The sequence below is a fragment of the Solanum pennellii genome, chromosome 2 (assembly GCF_001406875.1).
Source record: "Solanum pennellii chromosome 2, SPENNV200".
Taxonomy (NCBI): Eukaryota; Viridiplantae; Streptophyta; class Magnoliopsida; order Solanales; family Solanaceae; genus Solanum; species Solanum pennellii.
This window is the reverse complement of record NC_028638.1, coordinates 53,751,949-53,771,283: the sequence shown is the minus strand read 5'-3', so window position 1 is coordinate 53,771,283 and position 19,335 is coordinate 53,751,949. Positions and strand designations below refer to the sequence as shown.

The following is a 19,335-nucleotide window of genomic DNA, read 5'->3' as shown; positions in this document are numbered from 1 at the left end:
AACCCCAGTCGTCTTCTCTAACAAATTAAACCCAACCCCCTTCGTCTTCTCCGTCGACCGTCATATCTCAATGCTTTTTAGTTTTATTAGTTGGAGGATTCCATTATACACTAACAAAGTGGTCATTTATTTAGCTTCTAAACTAAGGACTGTCATTTTAATGAAGAATTTGAGAAAGTAATTAAGGCTAAATATCACACAATCAATTGTCTAATCTAGAAAAAAAATTTGTTAGTGAAGTCGTAATATTGACTTTCAACCACATAAATCTAAAATGCCATGATTTAACAATAAAATTCTTCTCCAATTTAACCATCAAACCTAATCAACGTAGAGAAGTTTATTCGACTCTAAAATCACTCTCAACTCTTTTCACAAGTGAAGGACCTTAAGATAGGGAAAATGGTGGCCCAAAAATAGGAAAGAATAAGGAAAAAATTAAATGAAAATATGTTTAAAATGCCTTTCACGTGTTTTTTATAATTGTATTATACTCACCATATCATGTCAACAAAAAGTGTTAAAATGACACAATAGGATATGATATAGGTGTCTAAAATGAATAAAACCTAGTTAAAGCGTCTAAGTGAAAGTTTGTGTCAAGTTTTAGAGGCCATCAATGGATTAAACCTTTCAATAACAATAATGACGTGTTTGGAAAAATGAAAAGTGCCATAAGTTGTTCTTTCTTAGAATGATTGAAGTATGTACCCTTAATTACTTTTATAAAACTTGTAAATTTAATAGTATCCTGGTAATGAAAATAACATATATTTTTTTGATTGAAACTTAATTAAATCATGAGATATGTCAATTAATCAATAAGTGTATATTCATAAATATGTATATATGGAAAAGATAATTTTAGTATCTAAAAAAGTAATTTCTTCTTCTGCTTTTAACCTATTTTTGTTGAAAAGACGGAATTTTTAGCTTATTAATATTCACCAACAGAAAAATAATTTTTGCTTTCATTTAAAAGCATTTTGAAAGATTTGTCAAATACTATGTTTTTTTTTAAAAAAAAAAGAATTACTTTTGACCTTTCAATAACTATGTCAAACAAACTCTAACGCTTAAATAGATAAAACCTTGATCAAACCAGAATCGTTACCAAATCTTGCAAGGTGGATTCCAAATTTTATATCTAATGAGTTCAATTTTTTAGATTTTAAATATGACACTCATTATTTATATATTTAAATAAACATAACTAATTATATCAATAGGCCCCTGTAAATTGGGGATGACTAATATATAACTTTTGGTTAAAATTTAGCTTACAAGTATTTATGAAATGAGTAGATAAATTAGAAAATGTTTATACCTTTTCATGTTGATCAACAGGCATCATATTCCTACCAAAGAAAGGTAATTCACTACCACCTCCTTCATTAAAGGGGTCGTTGTTGTATTTTCCAACGACCCGATTTGATGTAACGTCGGTAGTAAATGTTTTACCGACGTTGATTAAATTATATTGCTGATGAAGATGTCGCCGTGCTGCGAGATAAAGTAGCCCCAAGAACACTGGTAGCCGGTGCCACAGGTTCAATTTATCAATCAAGTGAACCATCTACATGCATATCACAATTTAAATTAAAATTTACGTACGTACAACAAAGGTTTAATTAAAAACAATTGTGATAACTTGACTCTATAGCAAATTAAATAAATTTCTTCACAGAACAATCGAGGAACACAACCAATTACGAAACATTAAATCCAATGTAATCTCATAACTAGGGTATAAAAAGGGATGATCTGTACGTAGATATCTTATCTTCACAAGGGTGAAGATAGAGAGGTCATTATTTTTGAAAGACTCTGGGCTTCTTAATCAACTAGCTCATGTTTGGTATCTAAAAAATATTCTTCAATTCAATAGCATTAAAAAACTTATTTTGGGTGGAAAAGAAAGAAAAAATTAACTTAATTAGTAAAGAATATATATATTACCATAAACAAAAGTTTGTTGAGAAAACTCATTCTGTCAACAACATCATGAAAATCTTTGTGAATGAAACAACGAAGAGGAAATAGAAAAAGATTAACAAAAGACATGTTGTTAGTTTAATTTTCTACAAGCTAGAAATATATATGGGGTTGGTTCTAAATGCTTGATTTTGGAGGGAATACATCCTTCTATATATAGAGATGGAGTAGAGAGGCGTAGAGGCACGAGTATCCTACAAAAATAATACTCCTAAATAATGTATTAGCACGTTTTATAAAAATTAAAAAATCATAGAAAGTTTTATAGCTTTGACAATTCTAATATAGTTACGTCAAGATAAATCGAAAAAAAAAGGAGTGTTCTGTGAAATTAGGTCTTATGCCCAACTCACAACCCAAAGGCTAGCTCAAAAGGAGAAGGATTGTCCAAACCTTATAAGGAGTCCACCCATTTTATTAACCACTGAGGTAGGACTTTTGTCATTCTTTAACATTTTCTACGTGAAAATTATACCATACGTGCCATTGGAGGATAGGACCACGATGAAAAAAATATCAGATGGATGAAAAGGAAAGAGCTTAAAAATACATTTTATCATGGTAAGATATGTGAACGAGAATATCAAATGCGACAAGACAAAATTAATTACATTTGACGTGTTGTGGATTGTGATGTTATGATGTATACTGTAATCGAAATTCACTTTGCCTTGTTCTAGGTCTGCAATTTAAGGTTTGAATGATAGTAATTTGCGAAAAAAAAAAGTTTTTTTTATCTTTATATTGTATTTAAAAAAAAACCAAAAAATAATAAGGTTTGGATGAATGATAGGATACGCAACATCATCTTTAAATGATTAAATCAGAAAAGTCATATTACGAATAAAATAAAACTAGTGAAAATAGAGAATTTAATACAAATTAAAATTGCAGGCAAAAATTAACAGTACTCAAAACACATATTTTTTGTCCTTTTATATTTTGATGAAGGATTTTCCGGGTGCTGTTGGAGTTCATCCATTTCTTAGTTATCTTATTTACTCATTTAAGTAGTTAATTTTCTTCTGTATGTCTCCCCGTTAAAAGTACTCAAATACACCATCTATTAGTAATTCTATATGTAAATCATAATATTAGCTTTGTTGACATATTAGCGGGCCAGAAAATAGCTGATTTGAATCAACTTTGGACGGGTTAAATTATTACTCACGGCCTTTAAAAGTGTTAAATGGAGTTGTACATTAACCTATCTATTGATTCAGCCCATTTTAACCGATCCCAACTTTAGGGCAAACGGTTCATTTGGCAACCACGATATATGTTAAGCTTACCATCGAGTATGAATGACAACATCAAATCCGACCGAAAGAAATTAAAAACATTAGTTTTGTTGTAAACTTATGAGGTAAGAGGTAGTAGTGTAATCAAAATTCATTTTCTCTTGCTCTATCTACGATTTAAGTCTAGGTAAAATTTATCTGCACCGGATGTTTACACCAATTCAATCGATACATGATATGTGTTTAAATTTATAGTTCATTTTACTTAACTTTAATTAATTAACATGCATTTTACTTCATTAAATCATTTTTTTTATAAAAAAAAAGTGCGGTCAAAGGAAATGAGTGGTTGCTGCTAAATCTATGAAATACGTTTTCGATTAGACCTTTCAATTTCGAATATTTTCAAACGAGTCAAGCCGCCGGCTGCAAGCTATTTTTGCAGGCAAATTAAAAAAGTGAGCAAATCTGCAAGGTAAATTATGGATTTGATCAGCTATACCAATTTGTTGATTAATACTAACATTGAAAAGTCATACTTATTACGAACTGAACAGTTGGCGCAGCAGATGAAATTAAACAAGTGAAAGATAGAGCATTATATTGAATCTAAAAACAAAGTTTCACATAGTGGAACACACAAATTTTGGATCTGATCTACTTTTGAGGAATACGGAAGTAGAGTGGAATAGGATTATGAGGTTGTGGAGAAGAGTCCCAAACAGAAAACGCGCTTTTGGAATTCATCCATTTCAGGGTAATGTCGATCTAACACATCTTTTAAGCTTTCTGTTGTATTCACCCATTTAAGTCCTTTCATTCATGTATGTCTCTTCGCTTTTCAAATCCAACTTATTAATTTCTTAATCATAACAAAGTGTGATTTTATTATTTTTAGTACCAACGTTGATGCCATGAGAACAAATATGAAAACTGCAGTCTCAGAGATGATAAATCCCTTATCTTCTTCTCCGCCATGAGTCCAACTAACAGATCCAATTGTTCAACATCATCACCATAAACTTCACCAAGTGTTCTAATGACTTCCTCATTATCACTCAAATCTTCCCATTTTGAAATAGGAATTTGCAACATTCTCCTTCGAAAATCATTGTACCTAGCAACGCTTCTTTCTCTGTCCCTATAAACTTCATGCCCTCCAAACATAATAATCAAACAAAATTCGAAAGAAGAGATAAATTTCAACAACGTTAACTTACTTTCGAGCGTTGCAAGGTCAACATGATCTGGTCTATCAGTTCCATCAACATCTTGAGCAATAAGATTCCTCATCCATATTGGATAATTCCAAATCTCAAGAGCTCCACATGCTTGATGCCCCATTGAAACCATCTGTTTACTAAAACATAACTTCTCCTCTGCTTTTCCCCCTATTAAATCTTCCATTGGAATCCTATTAAGTTTTATGACAATTATCAATCTCACTGTGATTATTTTTAGGTAATTATTCTATATGGCTTACTCATTAGTCAAAGAGAGAGATTTGTTTGGTCCAGGCGTGGCATCGATATTTCTTTAGCTCAAGTGTATCAGGTAGGAGTTGATGCATTCGATAGACACTCGTAAATTCTTCAGTTAAGGAGTAGGGAACTCCATGATTCTCAGGCTTCTTCATTCCCACAATACCACCTAAAATGGAACCTCCAACGTTTCCAAATATATCCTTAAACTTTTTTCCTAACAATCCATACCTGCAATATATATAAATTAATTTTAGTTGATATGTAGTATGACAAAACGAAAATAACTAGTGTATAGTAGTATGAGATTATTGACCAATTGGCGCGCATTCCTGCTAGAAGGGTGTCGGTTTTGAGAAGTTCAACTGTCCAATCTATTGTGTGAATTTTTGCAATTACAGCAGAAGTAACAAGTCTTGCATGATGATACAAGTCCTCATCCTCCAATTTTGGATATTCTTTCTGGGAATCCAAAATCAACTCAAAAATACGAGATAAACATAGGTAAATACGAGGGATTTATCTAATATATACCTTCAAGGTGTCGCAAACAAGATTATGTTCTTGAACAAACAGTGCACAAAAAGTCCAGCCCAAGTGTTGCGAACATCACCTGAGATGATTTTCCCATTTTCATCGTGTTGGATGAGTCCATTTTCTGGTAGTTATAATTTTCCATCTTTAAATGTCCTCACTTTCTTCAAAATTTCTGCGTTGCTCCCATAAATAACACTTCCATCCCTTCATAATGAATTACTTTAATTTACCCCTAAATACATGGAAAAAAGAAGCATATAAAATTGCAGTATGAAATCCTACCACCATGGGGTACGCATGTTCAAGTGACCAGTCTTGATTTCATATAAGCTCGTAGGAGTTTGCTTGGTCTTGTAAAATTTAAAGGACTTGAGAGGACACTCACTCGCTACTTCTTCAGGTGCCCTTAGCACCTCCAACTATAAACAAAAATATTGACAGTACCAAAAAATATACGTCACGGATTATTAATTTTCTTGTAGAATATAATAGGGAAAATTACGTGAATAAGCAAACTTATACTATTTAATTACTAATCATTGCTATAGTTTGCTATAATTACCACTCGCGACTAACATTATACATTAATTACGTGGGCTGACTTCGAGTTTGTATAATTAGTTATATTTGTATATGTATAATTCGCCAGGATACACAAATAAATATGTATAATATACAATTTTTTAGCCTATATATATATATACAATTCACCTCTCTCCCACTCTCTCTCGCCTCTCTCCTCCCTCTCCCAATCTCGCTTGTCATTTATACAAATGTATATGTATAATATACAAGTTATATACAATTATATTTCATATACAATTCATTTCTCTCCCACTCTCTGCCTTCTCTACCTCGCCTCTCTTCCCCCTCTCTCGATATCGCTTGCCTCTCTCCTCCCTCTCCCAATCTCTCTTTTCATATATACAATTACATATGTATAACATATAATTATCTAATCAATATACATATACAATTCACCTTTCTCTACTCTTTTCTCCCTCTCTCTCGCCTCTCGCCTCTCTCCTAGTCTCGCTTGGTCTCTCTCCAAATATAATGTAACTACAAATTGTAATTATCAAACTATAGTTATAAAAAGTAATTAATTATTTTTAAGTGACTACATGTGAAAGTTTTCCACTGTGGAGCTGGAAAAAGGAGTATTACCTGGTTAGTGTTTTCCAAATGGTCCATCCAATCACGAATCATAAATTGTATCCAAGAGGCAGCTATCATGTTGAATTGTTTTCCTGTGTCTATGAATTTTCTCCGTGCTAGCAGTTTTGTTGCCACTACCATTGGATCTGGATTCTTTAACTACATGCATTTCACATGAGTGAATATCTCAAGATCGTCACTCAATTTTGAAAATTATATATCTACAAAGTTATTAAATTTTATTTTTGGGAAAAATAAAAATCTCACATTTGAGTTCTCTTATTACAATTATTCCCTATTAGTTTTACAAATTTTCAAAATCCTTCATTTTCATGTATCAGATTAGTGGATCAGCGACATCAATTTAATGTTTCTCGCGCATCAGATTAATGTATCTCGCGTACCAGATATATGTATCTCGTGCATCAGATTAGTGTATCATATATAAGATGTACATTAGATTAGTGTATCATGTATAAAATTTAATGTATCTTACTTAACGATTAATATATCTCGCCCATCAAATTAATGTATGAACGCATATATTATTATTCAGTTTGAGGAATTACTGTAATGATAAACTTATAAGGGACAAATGATTTATGTCCTTTACCCAATGAATAAATGACAGAAATCCCACCTTTAAGTTCTCTTATTACCATTATTCTCTATTAGTTTTACAAATTTCTAAAATCCCTCATTTTCACGCATCGAATTAATGAATCTCGCACATCAAATTAATGTATCTCGCGTATTAAATTAGTGGGTCATGTATAAAATGTACATCAACTTAGTGTATCATGTATAAAATGTAATGTATCCTACTTAACGATTAATATATCTTGAGTATCAGATTAAGGTATCAACACTTATATTATTGTGTCAGTTTAAGGGATTTTTGTAATTATAAACTTATAAAAGACAAATGATAATTTTACCTTAAAAGTATGTGATTATTTTCATTTGCCAACTTTTAAAAAATAATTAAAAAACTAATCTTGACAAACAAATTTACTCTATTACCACTTTTACTCTATTTTAATACCAGACTTAATTTAAGTAAGTTTTTACCTCGTCAAATATTTTCTAATTTATTTTAAGCTATTTTTATTATTTAATTATATTTGTATTATACCTTGTCATGTTGATCAAGAGGCATCATATTCCTGCCAAAGAAATAAAATTGACTCCCGGCTCCTTCATTGACAGGGTCATGAATGTCTTTTCCATCAATAGTTCTATAAGGGTAATCCGTCGAATATGATCGGACGCTGGTAAGTGTTCTACCGACGTTGATCAAATTATATTGCTGGTGAAGACGCCGCCGTGCTCCAAGATAAACTAGTCCAAGGAACACCGGTAGCCGGTGCCAAGTTAAAGTTGAAGGACATAAATGTGATTTGAAGCCAAGTTAAAGGGCACATTTATGTATTATACCTATATAATAATCCACACCACTAATAGTGACATAGTTTGCCTACCCGATAAAGACAGTTTTTGAATTTATAGTCTCTCCGTTTTAATTTATTTCGTATGTTTAGAATTGTGTTTATTTAAAAGTAAACTTAGATTTAGTATTATAATAAAATGAGTATTTGTAATTTATTTTTGATACTCGTGAATACTGGACTTTTAGGGGGGAAAGGTTAATAAATGTTCTACTTAATTTGGAGAAAAAATTGATTTAACCTATTTAGTATTTTATTGGTCAAAATGTGAAAATCTCAAGACAAATAATGTAACTTAACTATAAACAGTGTATCCATGCTTATAAAGAAAAATAAATAAATAGTGAACAATTTTTATGTTCGAAACAACTCTTTCACTTTATGAAAAAAAAATTTATGCTACTAATTTTAATTTTTACCTATAAGTTTTGCAGGTAATTAAACAGATAAAATAATGGAGACTCTGTCATAGTAGAATAATAGAACATATAAATTAAGTTATCGGACTCATACGTATAGAGTATATATGAACAACATCAACTAGTTCTGTTAATAATTTGTACGTATTTAGATAAGAATATCTAAGGAAAACGTTGCATTTAAATATGTTGTAATTGGTCCCTGTCCTTTAAATTAGTTAAATATTAATTTGGGTCCTTACAAATCTAACGAAACATAAATTCTTTTAGGAGCGAGTTATAACTTGTGAAGTTGTGATGCAAAAATGAGTTGGGACCTAGGAGAGTAATGTGCGTAAAAATGATTTGTTGTGATTTAGCTCCGATTAAATTATTAAAAATTTAAAACGTGCCTCAACTTTTTATTTATTAACTTCAAAATCATTCTTTGATGTTAATAAAATTTCCAATTCATTTATTGTTCAAAAAAGAAAGAAAGTACTCTAAACTCTCCAACCATCTTAGTTTTAGTTAAATTTTGATAAAAAAAATAAAGTTTTTTGACGTTAAATAAGAAGAGTAACACAAGAACATTATACATAAAATATAAAGATTACAATTATCTTATCAAGAAACATTAAATAAAGATAGATACACATCATTAATTTAACAAACTGAAACAATTACGTAAAAATGGAATAAGTAAAACCTAATATACAACACAATTCTTCATATTTAATGTTTAGGTATTATTAGTTTAATGTTTAGGAACACGAAAATAGAGTGGAATAGGATTATGAGGTTGTGGAGAAGAATCCCAAACAGAGAAGGCACTGTTTGAATTCATCCATTTATCAGTCATTTCTGGATAATGACGATCTAACACATCTTTCAAACTTTCAGTAGTATTCACCCATTCTAATCCTTTCTTTGTGTATGTCTCCTCGTTGTAATTGCTTGTGAAAAATCTATCTGCCTCTAACCTCCTGCAATAAGTTCTATAAAATCAACATACTTTGCGTTAAAATTGAAAGTTATAAATTAAGTACCAAATAATACCAATTACCTTGATGCCATGAGAAGGAATATGAAAAATGCAGTCTCAGAGATGGCAAATCCTTTAATTTTTTTCTCCGCGGACATTCCAACTAACAGATCCAATTGTTCTACATCATCACCATAAACTTCATTAAGTGTTTTAATAACTTCCATATCATCCGTCAAATCTTCCCATTTAGTGATGGGAATTTGCAACATTCTCCTTCGAAATTCATTGTACCTAGCAACACTTCTTTCTCTGTCTCTATAAACTGCAAATCACATAAAATTGATTGGATTCAGGATTTTAGAAATCATATTTGAAGTATAAAAATAAAACTTACTTTCGAGTGCTGCAAGGTCAACATGAGCTGGTCTATCAGTTCCATCAACATCTTGAGCAATAAGATCCCTCATCCATATTGGATAATTCCAAAGCTCAAGAGCTCCACATGCTTGATGCCCCATTGAAACCATCTGCTTAGTAAATCCGATTCTTGATAAATTCTCCTCTCCTTTGCCTCCGATTAAATCTCCCATTGGGATTCTGTAATTTTATATTAGGTAAAATAATTACAGTTTTTTCATATATACACAAAAATCACACTTGATATATATATATATGACTTACTCGTTAGTCAAAGGGACAGATTTATTTGGTCCAGGCGTTGCATCTATATTTCTTAACTGAAGTTTATCAGGTAAGAGTTGATGCATTCGATACACACTCACAAATTCTTCAGTTAAGGAATAAGGCACTCCATGATTTTCGGGTTTTTTTAGTCCTACTAAACCACCCAAAATTGCACCTCCAACGTGCCCAAATGTATCTTTAAATTTCTTCCCTAGCAATCCATACCTGTGTATCCAAATAATATCATTAATAATTAAGTAGGAAAATAACTAACTAATTTGTATGAGAATAATATTAACCAATTGGCTCGCATTGCTGCAAATAAGGTGTCTGTTTTAAGAAGCTCGATAGTCCAATCTATGGTGTGAACTTTTGCAATAACAGCAGAAGTCACCAGCCTAGCATGACGATACAACTCTTCATCTTCCAATTCTGGATATTCTTTCTGCAACAACATTGAAAATTAGATTAAAGTATGAAATATTGAAATTTGAGTAATCTTACGTACCTTCAAGACATCACAAACAAGATTATGCTCTTGTACAAAGAGCGCTTGCAGTGTTACAAGTCCAGCCCAAGTATTGCGAACATCACCAGAGATGATTTTTCCATTTTCATCTTGTTCAAGGAGTCCATTTTCTGATAGTTTCAATTTTCCGTCTTTAAATGTCCTTACTTTCTTCAAGATCTCTACGTTGCTCCCATAAATAGCACTTCCATCCCTTTTCATGTATTGTACACACACAAATTACTTAACGTCTAAATACATATTAGTATACTATATTTATGAAAATATTCTTATTACCACCAAGGGGTACGCCTACTCAAATGACCGGTTTTAATTTCGTAAAATCCGGTAGGAGTTTCTTTTGATTTGTAAAACTTAAAGGACTTGAGAGGACATTGACTTGCAACTTCTTCAGGTGCCCTAAGCTCCTCAATCTGTACTCAAAATTTTTATGGTAACAAACAGTTAAAAAATACAACTAACAAAACTTTGTCATTATTAATTAAATCGGGAATTTGTAAAATTAGGTCTTAGGCCTAACTCACACCCCAAAAGCTAGCTCAAAGGGAGGAGGATTGCCCAAGCCTTATAAAGAGTCCACCCATCTCATTAATCACCGATACCGATGTGGGACTTTTGTCATTCTTTAACAGAATTATACCTGTTGAGTATCTTCCAAATGATCGATCCAATCATGAATCATAAATTGTATCCATGATGCAGCTATCATGTTAAATTGTTTTCCTGTGTCTATGAATTTTCTCCGTGCTAGCAGCTTTGTTGCCACTACCATTGGATCTGGATTCTTTAACTGCATGCATATGCATTTAGCCAGTTTAATTTGAAAACAACATTCATTAATATGCCAAGTCACCTTCTTTTTCCTTTTTTGAAGTTCTAACTTTAAGATATAAACATAAATATCTACAAGTCAATATTACATGTGGTGCTATTATGTAAATATTTTGGACACAAACCATATAACTAACGGTACAAGAAAATGAGATTTTCTTGATTTTATAGTACGTACGTACCTTGTCATGTTGATCAACAGGCATCATATTCCTCCCAAAGAAAGAAAATTCACTTCCTGCTCCTTCATTGAAAGGATCATTATATTTTCCATCTGCTGTTCTATAAGGGAAGTCCCCCGGATTCGATCGGACTCCGCTTGGTGTTCTACCCACGTTGATCAAATTATATTCCTGATTAAGATGTCGACGAAGTGCAAGATAAACTAGCCCTAAAAACACCGGCACCCGGTGCCACAAGTTATGTTTATCAATGATATGAACTACCTGCAAATTCATGTTCACAGAATATGGTTAATAATATTGATTTTATCCAAAATATTCTTTCTTTCTTTCATCAGACACATTTTTAATTTCTATGAAAAACAACATACATATATATCAATGGTTCAGTGATTATAAATGATTACCAGAAATGAAAGTTTGTCGCGGAGATTCATTTTGTCAAGTATCTGATGAAAATCTTTGTGGATGAAACCACGAAGAGGGGAGAACAAGAGATTCTTCAGCATAATCATAGTCATGTTTCCTACTTTATATATATATGATAGTAATTAAAATGTATGTAATGTGATACGCTTTGTAGTATATATGAAGGCAACTCCTCATTTTATAGTAAGATACGTAACAGATGCATAAGGCACGATTGCCCCCCACCCCCCCACACACAGAGACCCCCAAATAAAAGTAAAATCATGTTGGATATGGTCCTTTGACAATTCTATTGTTTTTCCAAATTAAATGAAGCAGATCAACATGAAATTTGCAAATACGAATAATTATACTTTACTTTTGACGTCTGGTGAAATGTATCTCAAAAGCCTTGAGTTCAAATTGTAAATGCAGAAATTATTGATAAGTAGAGATTTTTTCCCTTAATTCATGGTGTGAAATTTAATTAGTCGAGCTACTGAATTTTAAATATCATATGATTATATTACAAAATACAAATAGTTAGTTAAATTCAATGTTTACTTTTCTAGTTAATATACATAGATTATACACAGGGGTGGCTCGTCGACAGTGTTAAAAAAAAAGACATGTGCCTTAGGCCCTTGAATTTAAGGGGCCTCATTTTTAAAAATAATAGGTAATAAGTTATTATTTTTTAACAAATATTGAATACTATTTGTAGAAAAAGTAAACTTTTCATGAAAAATGAAGGAATTATTAGAAATTATTTGACATATTTGGAGAACTATATCTCATGAAAAAATAAGGGAAATTTTTCAAAATGTCAATATTTTAACATTTAAGAGGGCTCATTAGCAACACTTTCAATATTTAGTAAAAATGTCAAATTTTAGTTTGTTACGTATCTTATTTATGTTTTTATTATTTGTTTTTATTTAAAGAATATAATTATTTAATAACAAAAGGGAGAAAATCAAGGGAGAAAATATTTCAAAAAAAAGGTAAGGATCACTTAATTTACTCATCAGTTACATTTTCAAATAAAATTTAAACTTTGTTCTTTTTTTTCCAGAATTCTTACCTTTTTAAAATTATATTCATTCCACAATATATTCTATTTATATTTATTATAATTTTTTATTAAAGTTTGTATTCATTCCAATAGGTATGCCGAATGTATCTATATAGTCATTTAAGAAATATATTTGTATTCATATACTTTTTTCCCCATATAGTTGTTTTTTTCTTCAAAAATCTTGTATGTATTTATTTCAATATGTATTTTATTTGTATTTCTATTTATTCTAGTTTTTATTTAGAATTTTGTATTTCAATATATTGATTCTAGTTTTTATTGATAAGTAGAGATTTTTTCCCTTAATTCATGGTGTGAAATTTAATTAGTCGAGCTACTGAATTTTAAATATAATATGATTATATTACAAAATACAAATAGTTAGTTGAATTCAATGTTTACTTTTCTAGTTAATATACATAGATTATACACAGGGGTGGCTCGTCGACACTGTTAAAAAAAAGACATGTGCCTTAGGCCCCTAAATTTAAGGGCTTCATTTTTAAAAATAATAGGTAATAAGTTATTATTTTTTAACAATACTATTTGTAGAAAAAGTAAACTTTTCATGAAAAATGAAGGAATTATTAGAAATTATTTGACATATTTGGAGAACTATATCTCATGAAAAAATAATTTAAAATAAGAATATGATTATATTATCAACTGAAAATTAGAAGAAATCAATTCTAAAAAAAGTTATTAACAATTCAAATTTAAGACCCTGTTTAATTTTTTGCTTTAGGCCATTAATATGTGTGAGCCGCTCCTGATTTATATATTGACTGTACAGGTGAATAAGTGTCATCTATTTTTAATTTGATAGATTGGATGAACTACTATTTAGGTAGATTTCTTAAGAAAATTGTAGAATAGTATGGCACCTCATGAGTTAGTCAATGCAGGCAGCTAGCTAGGTTAAATCTAACGCTATTTCTTACATTCATACTCAAAGTGACCTAATCTGCTTCGTCATACTTTAAATATGGAAGTGTCAAATGTGAACAACGATTGAATGTACGTGATCATGAGATACACGAAATATTTTAAAATTACTTATATATAGTAACAGTTTAAAATTGTGTAAGAGAAAAATAACATATATATAGAAATGAAATCATGTCGTGTGACTTTGTACACTTTCTAACTACCCAGTCGATGTTTGTATATGCTGCAGTTTCAACTACGCCTTGTACGTACTCATTATATTATAAATAATAATTTGATTTATACCAACAAAAACTAGATCTAAGCGTGTCATATAGGATTGTGATGGAGTGGTTAATAACCTTTCTTTTAACTAGAGTTTCTGGTTCGAGTCATTTAAATATAGATTCACCTTTGTTTAGAGATTCTTTATTTCAATATGAATATCAAATACCAAATTAAAAAAATGCCATGAAATGATAATAGAGTTGAAGAATATTAACAGAGATCGGTCCAGCCTAATAAGCCAATCACATTTGCTTAGTTAACTTTCCTATCAATATACCCTCTCCATTCCTATTTACTTCTCAAATATTTCCTAATTAGTTTTCTATTTTTACAAATCAAATCAAGAAAGAACGTTTTTTTTTCTTTCTATTATATCCTTAATTTATTGACATTGACTTAATGTGTTTGAAAAACGTAGTGAGTATATATGTTTAAGACTCTATCAATTAATAAGGTTAAATGATAAACTCACTATACCAATCATTATTTTTTTTTTAAAATAGATATATTACTCTCTCGCTTCCTTTTTACTAATCAAATTTAAATTCGACACACCTATACTTATAAGAGATCTGAAAATATCATTTCTTTCTATTCGATTTGTAATGGTCAGTGATCCCGATTCCTCATAAAAAATTTCTGTGGGATGAAAAGTCAAATTTTAGGAATTTTGTATTAATTTGAATAACAAACAAAAGAATTTGAATACATCGGAATCTAAAGTCTTCAATACCAATTAGATTACAAGAATGGTCTCAACTCTCAAGTTTGGAGTGAAACCAATTGAAAATTACTTAAATTAATCTTCTAAAAGTACGAGGCCAACAAATACTTAGGTAGTCATTTAATTAACTTCTTCACAACTAATCCACCCATTCAAACTCGTTTGGATTTCATTAATTTAATTTATGATGGCACAATAAGAATTTTGATCTTACACGTATGATCAATTGTTTGAAATTTTCCTTGTCTAGCTTATCCAATTAAAAATTGATACTAGCAGTAATACATAACTTATTCTTCTTGAGGAAACATAAACACTGACACATTTTAATCATAATTTTATTATGTAAATAAAAGTTTCATTTTTGATTACTGTGTGGTTTAGGTAACATTAAAGATTGGATGAAGGGAAAAATGACATTTTCTTGTTCAAAATTTGTAACATGGTATTTACGCATTGAATATTTATGGCTGGTTGATTCGAATACTGAATATAATTATATGATCACATTTAATATTTTAAACTTTGAATTAATAAAAGGTTGTCACTTTCACTTATTATTTGTAATCTCTTTTTTAAATCCTTTGAATGAGCAAAAGATAAATAAAGTCAACTTTGATATTTCTATTTCCACTTTCTTAATTAGTTATTGAATGATTCAATCAATAAATAAAAATATTTTAGTTTCTTGTACAAGCAAGTAACTAGTACCACTTGGTAGTCATTTCATTTTTAATAGAAATAATTTACTTGGTAATTAAACTACTAGATTTTTAAGTTTAGCGATCCTTTTAAGTATTGAACTTTAAGTATAAAATTAGAAAGCCATCTTTAAAAAAATAAAACGGTTGACCATATCGTTGATTTCATTTGGGACAATATATTATTTTAACTATGCATAATCACATTATTTATATTGTGCAAGATATGATATGATATTATTCTAGAATCATGTCTATATTTATGAATTTTTTTTTATATATAGATAGTAAATAGTTTATCAATTGTAAATGATAGAAATAGATAATGTTTCTCAACTCCTTTTTGATTCCCCATTTATCAATTGCTATCAAAAACTAAATAATTATAACTATTTTTTTTAAGTCAAAAGTTCCAATGTTTTATTAAAAAGCACCAAATGGGAAATATTTTGAAGATAGACGACGTGCCAAAGTGTACCTCTTTTGTTCTCTGAAATAGATAACATCTAAGAAAAGGTCACGAAATTGACGTTTCATCACTTTGGTGTACACTATTATTAATATAAAAGTATTTTAATATTTAAATGGAGTATAACAATTAACAATTGACTTGAAAATGATTTTATTAATTGTATTTAAATTAAGAATGACTGTTACGTAAGTCGTCATAGACTGATAGGATAGTAAGTATACATTATTTGGTGAATGTGGAAATGATGGTTCAAAAATTGACAAATTTACTATGTTCGAACTATTTAACCCAATAAAAGTTTTACAATAATTAGCCGTTTCCCATTAAAATAATAACCGAAAAGTATATATCATATAAACTCATAATTAGCGTATATTTTCTTATACATTTGATTAACAATTTTAATTATTTTTTATTGAGTGAAGTTGGACTAGGACCTCCGAGCTGAATTTGCACTGGACCTTACGTCTTGGCCCATGGGCCATCACCTTATTACGTGGGTCAGACTATTTTGGGTTACAAAAATGAATTAAAATTCATAATTGCTACACAATTAATTACCTATAATATATGAGCCTGTTTGGATAGACTTTTGCTTATGACTTATAAGTTAAAATTCATAAGTTAAGATTTTTAACTTATGACTTTTGATTTGTTTTAGTTATTTTAACTTTAAAATAAGTGTTTATAAACACTTTATAATTATACTCAAACACTTCAAAATAACTTAAAAACTATTTTGTCTTAAAAGTACCTAAAATAAGTCAACTCAAAAGGGCACTATATATTTTCTTTAACCTTCAATATTTATATATCAATAGAAAATAAAGAGAAAATGTGTACTAGTATTTTCTATTTTAATTTCATATAGAATATGAATAATATAAAACTAAATATAAATGAAACATCATTGTCCTACAAAGTTCATAGATCTCAACTTTGAAATTAGCTAGTTAATTATGGAAGTCGGCCTCCATAATTAATGGGCCTAAATGTGTTGTTTAGAATGTAAATCGGTTATAGAACGCACAGTTCGGTTTGATTATTTATATGAAAATCTTATCATATAGTTTACTTTACTTAAATTATCGTATATAACATTAATTTTTCTAACTAATTCAAACATCTTTGTTTCTTTTCGGTTCAGTTAAGTTTCAATTATTATTTATTTTAAAGAAGACTCATGTTACAAAAATTTGTCAAAACATGAAGCTTCTTATTTCACCAGATGTCCATAGCACGAAATCTAATCGCCCATTTAATGGTGCACTCTCAATATAATTTTTCTATATTCAAGCTTGAATTCAAAATTATCACTGCACCACAATCCATGTTGATAAAACATGAAACTTTGATGTATAAGAAATTGTTAATGTCTTATTAAAAAATAAAAAAGAACATCAATATTACAAGCTGAAACAGTAGTGCAAGCTGGCTTATTAGTAATAGAATGCGCTACTCGAATTCATCCATTTATCAGTCATATCTGGGTAATGACGATCTAACACATCTTTTAAACCTTTATTCACCCATTCTAATCCTTTCTTTGTGTACGTCTCCTCGTTATAATTGCTTGTGAAAAATGTATCTGCCTCTAGCCTCCTGCCATGCCTTTAACTGCATTTTTTTTTTATGTTTTAAAGAAATTAAAAATTTGGCCTCTTGATTTTCTATTAAACTAAAACTATTACCTTGTTAAGCTGATGAACAGGCATCATATTCCTCCCAAAGAAGGAAAATTCACTGCCTGGCTCGTTATATTTTCCATCGGCTGTTGTTGTAACGACATTGATTAAATTATATTGCTGGTGAAGGCGCCGACGCGCTCCAAGATAAGCTAGCCCAAACAACACCGGTAGCCGGTGCCAAAAGTTCAATTTATCAACCAAATGGACTATCTACATACATTTCACAATATATATATAGATTAACGGAAAGAAATTAATTTTAATATTGTTGATCATTTCTTTTGAGTCGAAAATCAAACAAATTAATTTGGTATATATATAATTAATCTAATAAAAGAATAACCAGAAACAAAAATTTGTTGATTAGAGTCTTTCATCAGAGACTTGATGAAAATCTTTGTGAATGAAATTACGAAGATGGGATAGCAAGAGATTCTCGAGGAATGACATAACCAAACACGTTACGTTATTAATTTCGTCATTAATTTTTACGATGATAAAGATAATTGTAATATGATATGATGGCTTTTTTTTGCTTAATTTTGAGTATATATGAAGAGAACATCCTCTTTATATAATACTAATATAGATACTACTATATAATTTACAAAAGCATAAGACATTAGACGTAAAATAAAAAAAATAAAAATAGCACGCATTGGATCATGGATGACTTTGACAATTCAGACATTGTAGCCAAACGAATTAGTTACGTTCTACTTGAAATTTGAGTGACTAATTCCTCAACTTACCCTAAATTTCAATGCCAAGATTTATGGAAGTGAACCTATGGGTAGCTCAATAAAATTTATGGAACACCTATATATAAATAAAAATCCTACTTATTTTTTCCCACGAAGCTAATTATAAAGTATTTACCCCCAGATATCGAGTTGCCGGGTTTAGAATTAGAAAGCCTTTTACCATCAATATTAATTTGTATACTGGAAGTGCCATGGATGGAAAATTTAAAGGAGATTTGTTAAATAATTATACTTGTGGCGTGTTCACGCAGGAATATACGATGTGTTTATATCGATGCCTCATGCTGTTCAAAATTTCAAGAATCAAATAGTACAGTAAATAATATTTTAAAGATCAAATTGAAACATACATGTACCTTTTGATAATATCAAGTATAATAGATATGCACTACCGCTAATTCTATGTCACGACCCAAAAATGGGCGTGATGGCACTCGTCTTATCCCACCAAGACAAGTCAGCCTAAAACCAAATATCTAACAAAGTGCGGAAGTAAATGACAATCCAACAACAATTCCTATTATGAAACCAAGTCATATTAATCCAATCCCCAAAATCAGGTTGTCACGTGCACAAGCCTCTAATGTAAATATTAGAATTGAAATAAAATAGAAGTCTAAAATGAAGTTGTCTTTCAAGTAAAAACAAAGTCATAAACTGGAGTAGGAAAGTTCGCTGAGATGACAAGCAGCTACCTCACAATCCTCCACAAGATGCCTCGGAAACGAAGAGAATGGAAGGTATCACAAAAATCCAGGCTCGTATCCTACAAAAATTTGTAGAAGCAAGGGGTGAGTACCAAACCACGCGGTA

At 30.2% G+C, this 19,335-nt stretch overlaps 1 protein-coding gene and 1 pseudogene across 4 annotated transcripts in view; both read right to left on the bottom strand.

Annotated features, from left to right (window-relative positions):
- LOC107008707 (alpha-dioxygenase 1-like) overlaps nt 1–12,050 on the bottom strand; it is a 16,038-nt gene extending 3,988 nt beyond the window's left edge. For 2 of the 4 annotated variants that reach the window (XM_015207845.2, XM_027914690.1), the window contains exons 1-2: nt 1,960–2,136; nt 1,328–1,576 (exon numbers count right to left, since the gene is read on the bottom strand). In XM_015207845.2, the coding sequence (XP_015063331.1) occupies nt 1,328–1,576; nt 1,960–2,064 (354 nt within the window). In that variant the 5' untranslated portion in view covers nt 2,065–2,136. Of the gene's footprint in view, nt 1–1,327; nt 1,577–1,959; nt 2,137–8,829; nt 9,245–9,324; nt 9,569–9,640; nt 9,844–9,927; nt 10,156–10,229; nt 10,376–10,438; nt 10,653–10,735; nt 10,873–11,099; nt 11,250–11,472; nt 11,737–11,879 lie in introns of those variants that run through there. The other 2 variants (XM_015208812.2, XM_027914689.1) reach the window with 2 other exon arrangements.
- LOC107009625 lies at nt 3,894–6,553 on the bottom strand (annotated as a pseudogene).
- Nucleotides 12,051–19,335: the final 7,285 nt, after the last annotated feature.